This window comes from Haemaphysalis longicornis, unplaced genomic scaffold, assembly GCF_048455015.1.
Source record: "Haemaphysalis longicornis isolate Haplotype H1 unplaced genomic scaffold, Haemaphysalis longicornis Haplotype H1 scaffold_9, whole genome shotgun sequence".
NCBI classification, from domain to species: Eukaryota; Metazoa; Arthropoda; class Arachnida; order Ixodida; family Ixodidae; genus Haemaphysalis; species Haemaphysalis longicornis.
The window spans coordinates 109219131-109227272 of NW_027526460.1; the positions used below are offsets into that span (position 1 = coordinate 109219131).

The window sequence follows — 8142 nt, forward strand, 5'->3', positions numbered from 1 at the left end:
CGAATCTCTAACACGAGTATGCACAGGCGTCAGAACAGCTGTAAAAGTACATGGGGCTTTAATTTTCAATCAAACCCCAGCGTTCGCCCAAATACGCCCGAGAGACGCGAAGTTCTTGGCCGTTATCCTGCCGACTTTCGGGGTGGTCCCGCTGCAGGCGAGTTGCATCTGACAAGCCCGCCTATCTGTCGCGGCAGCCAGGCAGGCCGAAGAGCGGTTGTCAGCGTGCTCCGCTTCCCGACCGCGAGGGCCGCTTCTTTCAACAGAGTTAATGGGTAGATCGCATAGCGCCGATACGGCCGGCCCGTATCGGCGTCCATCTTTGACACGTTGTAGTAATTGCGGCCTGGGACGGCGGCGGGGCAAAGATATCTTTGTTTTGGGCGCTGTTGGCACCTCCCTGCAGGCCTCTAATGCACGACGCTGGAGCGCGCGCACTGCCGGGGCGGGGTCGGCGTGATTTATCTCCGCTCGCCCTCCGAGGGCCAGCGCAGAAACAATGATGAATCTTATCGGACACCATCGCGCCTGCCTGTCCGCGGACCACCGGCCGGCCCAATCGACGAGGCGGATGCATTTGCTCAGCGCCCCGGCTCGGCTTGGCTCTGTTCGGCTAGGGGCCCGGAACGCGGCGTCGACACCTTGTTGCCCCGCGCTCTCTTCGGCCCCGAGTGGAGCGGCCGAGCCCCGCTGCAGTAGTGGCGGCGGCGGCGGCCGTGCAGCGGGCGAAGCGTTGCGGCAGGGGGGGAATTAGCCGTGATTAATGCGGGCCCGCGGCAACACCTCCCGCGTCTCGCAGCGTCCGGGAGAGGCGTGTCCGGCGGCCATTTGTGTGCCTTTCAAGCGCGCGGCGGCGGCGGCGGCCCTCGGTCGCTGGAGTCGAGATTAAGGACGTCTGCGTTGTGCCAGCGCCGGCCAGCACGCGGGGCTCATTTCTTTTGTTGCGCGTCCGCCGCTGGAGATTAATTAGAGGCGTAAAAGGCGCTTGTTTTGCTCTCCTAATGAGCCGCAGGCACTGCGGACTCGGTCTCCGGCCCGATTCGTTCCGCCCGCACTACTACCTTCGACGCCGCGGGGCAGGTTGTCGTGAGCGCTCTCACCCTCCCTCCCGAGTGGCCTGGCGGCTTTCTTGGCCCGCTCATGAAGACGCAACGACGCCGCCGAGCCATTCGATATACGAGCCTCCTTCGTGAGTGCCCTTGCTTTATACCGCGCGGTTATTAAACGCGTGCAAATGGGCTCCTACATTCGCGCACCTGCCTGCCCACTGCATAGTTGCGTGGCACCCAGTGGAAGGTCTCGTGCCTACGCGTTAGCGGCGCTGGCGGAAAGGAGAAAACAGACCTCGTTATTCGAGTTTGCCGATAGCGTGTGGCCAGTGACTCCGGAAGTACCCCTTGAGTCGGGGGAGGGACTTGCGTTGGTCACTTTAAACTGCGATAGCATTTATAGCAGACCCCCCCACCTCCCCTTACGGTCTATTCTAATCTTTGAACGTTATTTAGAGGCGGATGGTGCAGATCCTGATTATGATGTTATAAGTACTCAAAGCAAATACCTCTCTTCCGGTTATTGTTACTCCCAGCGCGTACTAAAGATAATTTTCCAGGAGGAAGAAGTTTAGCGCGGAACCCGTTTTGCTCTGTGGTAACTCCGTATTGCGGGCTTCACCGCACCATCAAGTTGCTTGTTGTAGAGCACCCTCTACAGGTAAACCTAGAGTTTTCGGATTACTTCTCCGGCCTTCCTAATGCCTTTACCTCATTTTCCCCACCCGACAACCTTCGTCTGGGCTTACTGCTTTAAGCCTGGCTCGCTTTATCACACGGTATGGGCATGCCGAGGCATCCACGATTTACCTCCCCTTCACAACCCCCCTTCGATCAGTGGACGGCTTTCCTGGCCAGCCCAAACCCGGATGCCGAGAGAGAGAGAGAGAGAGAGAGAGAGAGAGAGAGAGAGAGAGAGAGAGAGAGAGAGAGAGAGAGAGAGAGAGAGAGAGAGTTAACTGTATTAAGAGCATCGTAAAGTGGTGTGGGGTCCTCAGTCCGGGACTCCATTGGAGACCCCTGCAGCCACGGCCCTTTCCACCAGCCTAAGCTGGGAATCGAGACCGGAGTACGTCCTCTAATCGTTCAAATCGTTTTTCTAGCACGCGTACTTGTTCCTGTCTGCGTTTGACGTTGTCGATTGGGTTCATGTTTTGGGAGAGTTGGGGAACGTATAGATACGCTCTCCATTCTGGGAAATCTCCGCTTTCGGGCCCGTATCTTATTCTTAGGGAGCGAAGAATGTGTCTTCCGGTCTGGCTGCACGAGTCTTTCGTAATGGGCCGTCCTCTGCGCCTCTACTAATTCGTCGAGCGTGTTGTGAATGTCCAACGCTTTCAGCCTATCGTTTGCTGTACTGAAGGCCGATCGCTTGTTTGTACGACTTTTACTGGCGGAGCACCTTAGGTGGCTCAGGCTGTCGGCGTCTCCTGTCGTCTCATGTGGTCACAGTAATAAAACACTGGGACATTGGCCTTCCAACGTCTCGCGCTACTTCTTAGCATACTTCTTAGCATGCTGCGGCGTGTGACACGAAGACAGCTTGCGGCCAGTCTGTCTCTGATTTAATTGCTTAAATCCGGTTCAACGCAAGAGACCAGAGAGAGAGAAAGTGTTTATTATTATGAAAATATTTACAGGGCGAAGTTTTGCCTCTCGGTAGAGGGCACAGGTCTCGCCGGGGGGAGAAGGAGTGAGAGGGAATTGTTAATTAAGTATGATAACAGGCTATGTACAGACTATGTATAAAAGGCTATGTACAGACTATATACATACGCTCTCAGGTTACCTACAGCCTATTTACACACACACGCACTCACACATACATAGCCACGCACACAAGAGGGCTAACAGGGGGCGGATGGCCGGTAGGATCTGGTTTTTACAGTTCATGGGCGGGTGTTGAGGCCTGACTCGTCGAGGTACGAGAGGAGCAGCCTGAAGGCCTCCCGGTGCAGCATGAAGGGCCCCCTAGGACGCAGGATGTCCTCTGCGGTGCTTGATGGTAGCCCCAGCCGCAGGTACCCAGACACCAGTTTGTTCCGGGCACCAGCGTACGCAGGGCAGGAGCAGAGGACGTGATCCAGTGTCTCGGGGTCGGGGCAGTGGGCACAGGTGGGTGTGGCCTTGCGGCCCTGCCTGTGGAGGCGTGCTGCTGTGTTGTAGCAGCTGGTGCGGAGCCGGAGGAGGAGGGACCGCTCAGTCTGGGTTATCCCTCTGGTGGGAAGGAGCCGCGGGGCCTCGCCGGTGGCCACTCGTTTGCAGGGGTGGCGGGCGGCCACCTCACGCCTGATGACGTCCCTGGCAGCATCATAGCGCACCAGGGACGCGGAAACTGGGGCCGTTGGGGAGTGGTGGGCTGCTTTGGCTAAATCGTCTGCAGCCTCGTTTCCCGGTATACCGACGTGGGCAGGAAGCCACTGCAGTCGAGGGTTGCAGCCTTGTCCCTGCAGGTCGCGCAGCTTGGCAACCAGGGACATCTCGAGGTGGCCACCTCGCCCCCGTGGTGCAGATGCCTCCCTCAGACGAAGTAGCGCCGGCCGGGAGTCGCAGAAGATGGTGGCCGCTGGCGGTGGGTCTTCTCGCAGCATGTCCGCGGCCAAGTGTAGGCCTGCCAGCTCGGCCGCTGTGGAGCTGGTGGGGAACGGCAGCCGGCATTGCCGATGAGCTCCCCTGGCCGGGGCAGTGCAGGCAGCAGCACCTCGGCCCTCACTTGGAAGGACCGAGCCATCTGTGTACACCAGCAGTTGTCCCGGCGGTTCCAGCTCTATGAGGGCAGCCGCTTCCTGGCGAATCCCGACCTCTGGCAGTCTCGCCCGGGACCTAACTCCTGGCAGCGTGGTAGTTATGTCTAAGGGTGCGGCTGCCGGTGGCGGTGGGGGCAGAAGGCACGCCCTCTGAGGGGCTTCGACACAGTCCTCGAATAGAGCGGCCATGCTGCCCATGCGGGATTGGCCTCTCGAGCGGAGCCTGGCGAGGAGGTGGTCACCTCCAGGTGCTCGGTGCAGGCGCTCCACATGTCGCAGCGCTGTCTGCGTGGCGAGCAGCTGGATGGGCCAGCTTCCAGTTTCCGTCAGGGTGCTGGCCACTGGGGAGTCTCTTGGGAGGCCGACGCAGCGCCGAAGGGCCTTTCGATGGGCCAGCTCCAGGGTCTTCCATTGGGCGTCCCTGAGGTTCACCAGGGGGAGTGCGTAAAGAACACGAGAGACAGCGCAGGCTCTGTAGATCCGGAGCGCCCACTGGTGCGAGCACCCTCTACCCTGTGCCACGAGCTGGTTGATGCCCCTAACGGCGCGGGTCATTTGGTCCAGTTGTGCCCCAACGGCGGACTTCCATGAAAGGCAGTACCGCCTCAGCAAGCGCACGATTGCTCCTCCCACCGGCGCTTCTCCGGCGCCCAATCAGCGCGCGCCGTGAGGTAAGAGAGAGACTTACAATCTTTGAATACATATATACACTGCGTGTTTCGCCCCTCCCCAGGCCTCACGTTAGTGGAGACGGCCCGGGACTTTTTTTACTTAGGCTGATTTTATCTTTGATTATCTGATTCTTTCGATTCAAATCTTTTGATTTGATTGTCTTATCTATCTGAAATGAAGAAAGGGAGTAACATAAGTTATCAGACTCAGTACGATGGCCTGAATGAGGCGTATTAGGTTTTCTTTCATGCCTCTGTGCCTGTTTGCTACCCATGTAATTAATCGCATGTCAGTTGCGTGCTTTCATCTAGTTGGTGATGGTTTCCTTCTTGTGGCCCTTATCTTGAATTCTAAGGCCGCGGACTATAATAGTGGGCACAGTGGGAATTAGTTGTTTACTCGCGTAGAGCTCGATGTTTGGCGTAGTATAGGGTCACGTTTACGTCCTCTGCTAGTCGGTCTGTATATCAAGAGTTCGAATTTTTGGGGAGAGCAATCAAGACCTCGAGGGCGCACGTAATCCGTTATTGTGTCGATTGCACTCCGTAATGTGTCTTGCACGCGTCCGTCGCTACCGCCAGCAACCCAGAGGGCCACATCGCCAGCGTAGAGGCTGTGATTCAGCGTGGGCATCTCATTTGATCTGTCGCGTAATCCCATCATGGCGGCATTGAATAGAAACAGGGAAAGTACCGAGCCTTGCGGCGTCCCTCGGCTGCCGATCTCAAATTCGTTCCATTTGATGTTTCCAAACGCTAGGGTTTCCGTTCTGTCAGATAAGAAGTTTCTAATGTAATCGCAAACTTTTAAATGCAGAGCATTTCTTAGCCTCGCCTCTTCCTGCGTCGGACGGCGTCCACAGCTCCGCGTCCGCAGCAGGTGCGCCTCTCCTCCTTCCCTCCTCTCAACAGCAGCTGGCGCGAGCATGCGTCGTAGTCAGCCCGTTCGCTCCGTCGCGGTCTCGGCGTAACAGGTGCGTGATAGCAGCGCGGTAAGGCGTGGAAGGGCGCGCACTGCTTGCGCATGCGCGCTCTCCCCCCCGTACTGCTCTCCCTCTACTGCGCGCGCTGCAAATATAAAGCGGCTAGCGGTCGCTCGTGCTTCAGTCACTGCGTTGCTCCTTCCTTCCTTGGTTGACGCTCGCTCCACCCTAACGCGACTTTACTCTCCTCTCTCTATCCCAAGCCAGCACCAACGCAACTACGACCCAACTACCCATCCTAACGCGACTTTACGCGGCGTTAACGACCCCCAATGCTCTGCATTTACTCGTGTTCCCCTCGCGGGAAGGCGCGGGAATTTTTTTTTTTTTCTGATTCCGGCCTCTTCAGACCCTCAAGAATTGCCTCGTGGCGGACATTGTGAAACGCCTCGGTGAGGTCGAGACCAAGAATTGCACTAATGTCGGGCGGGAAGCAGCCTTCACCGTCGATTATCTGGTGTAGGATGCGCAACATGACGTCTTGAGTCAATAACTTCGTCAATAAGTAGTTGTGATGGACTCGTTTCAAGAGTGAAGCTGAAAAGAACTGAATCCTCATATTAAGAGTGAACAAGAAACTGCGCAGTGAAATCCAAGAACTGCACTACTGCTCCAGTGTTTTTACTACCCTCTCTCCTTTCCCTTCCTCTGTTTAGACCAGCCGTCTCCCGTTTTAATAAAAGCTGTACTACTACTACTACTATCATTGCATGGGGGTATAGGCCGCTTTCATAACTTGGAGCTCTGTTCTTTTTGTGCTTGCTCTGATCTGGCACGTACTGCAGCCTTCCTGCACCATTTTTAACGCGTTTTTTTTTCTATCGTAAAAAACTTACAAAGTACATGTTGCTAGTAGCGCACCATCCTGTGAGTCTTTATTGTACGTCGTCATCTATTCCCCCTTTTTTCCAAGGCGCAAAAACCACTCGCGGTAGCACTATTTTACTTCAAATGTGCATGAGATTTCCATTAAGCTAAATAAAGGGGCCTGTATGACTTACGCCAGCAGTTTTATTTTTTTTTTTTTTTACATCAACACACTCGTCCCTGCCAAGGAATGAACTGGATCACGAGGGAGCCCGAGACTTTGGCAACCAGGTTTACCTCGACGACGACATCGGGCCCACGTTCATGGGGAGCAGGGACAGGCTGATCATGTGGACGGAGATAACGCCCCACTGCAGGCTGAGCCGCCTCAAGTACCCTGCACCACACTCTTCCCTCAACAGATGGCAGTCGGTTGCGTGGAAGCGAACGCTGTCAAACACGTTTTCCAAACCCGTCCTCTACAATTGATGTTTCCCAGACATACTCAGACAGATGCAAGGGGTGCTGGTGTGCCGGCAAAGCTACCCTACAACACATCATATGGGCATGCCCACAGAAACCTCACCCACGTAATGGATCATTAAACATCAGGACTTAAGGGCACCCGCCGCGGTGGCTCAGTGGCTAAGGCGTTGCGCTGCTGAGCACGAGGTCGCGGGTTCGATTCCCGGCCGCGGCGGCCGCTTTTCTGATGGAGGCGAAAAGCAAAAACGCCCGTGTGTACGGGATTTCGGCGCACGTTAAAGATCCCCAGGTGGTCAAAATTAATCCGGAGCCCTCCACTACGGCGCGCCTCATCGCCTGCGTTGCGTCGACGCGTTAAAACCTACAATAAATCAATCGGGACTTAACGGCAATGGGAGGCTGCCTTGCTCAGCTCTCCTCCCTACTCACAGCATCACAACAACCCTCCAAACTATGGCGGAATATGCCGCTAGGGCCAACGGGCTCATGGCTGCCATATGAGGGAGAAGGCCTGCAGGGGACTTCCTCCCTTCCGTCCTCTTCCGTCGACCAGCTTGGGCTCAGAGGGCCGCTGAAGTGAATTCGTGGAGCAGATCTGCTTTTGTTTTCGTTGCTCAAATAAACACACTTTTCATCGTTTATCCGGTCGGTAAAGCAGCGTTTGATTTATAACGCCTGAAAGAATAAAAAATTCCATGGGACATTTGCAGCGGTTGCAACGACAACAGTGACGCTTGTTCGAGGTGCGATGCGATTGGACGGTGTCCAAGAGAACTAAAACTAGTTTCGGTTTCGGTTCTGGTAAATACTGATAAATATATACAAGCAGCTCTTCAACCCCTTCTGGCGTAAATAACAAATCCTGGCCTACTCGGGACGACGTTCCATGAATTGAAGAAAATTTCTTTTGCTCTCCTTAGTACAGTTTTACTATATCTCAATATGAGGCAGATATGGCTGTGGGAAGTGTACCGTAAATATCCCCTCGATAAGATCGAATAAGATCGCTTTTAAATTGAATGAAAATGATCACGCTGAGAAAACATGTTACGTTGGCACACCTAGAGTCACTAGATACCTTATTTAGTGACACTAGGCACACCTACAGAAATGTTGGAAACCGACTAGCACAGCTTGTCTCCGTAGTGACTTTTATAAGGACAAAAGAGCTTTAATGAAAAATTGCTGGGTAATTTTTCGGTCTCTATGATTTGGTTTATAACTACAAATACCATTTGAGGTTAAACCACGATTGCTTTGCGGATGACGCTGTTATGGCGCCGTGCCTTGTATACGACGAGCACAGCCTCCGAGTTTGAACTGACCACGTTATTGGTATCCTGCTCAATTGCTAACATTTTGTTAGTAAACCTGCATACTGGTTAGAACCAGCAGGCAC

General features: G+C 54.7%; 1 protein-coding gene across 1 annotated transcript; it reads right to left on the reverse strand.

Moving 5' to 3' along the window:
• Nucleotides 1-2731: 2731 nt before the first annotated feature.
• On the reverse strand, nucleotides 2732-4351 carry LOC144153350 (uncharacterized). Its single transcript, XM_077685001.1, has one exon. The coding sequence runs from the start codon at nucleotides 4349-4351 to the stop codon at nucleotides 2939-2941; it is 1413 nt and encodes a 470-aa protein (XP_077541127.1). The 3' UTR covers nucleotides 2732-2938.
• Nucleotides 4352-8142: the final 3791 nt, after the last annotated feature.

What these genes read in the sequence shown, in the direction of transcription:
- LOC144153350 (XM_077685001.1), bottom strand. Translation starts at nt 4,351, where the DNA reads ATGACCCGCGCCGTTAGGGGCATCAACCAGCTCGTGGCACAGGGTAGA.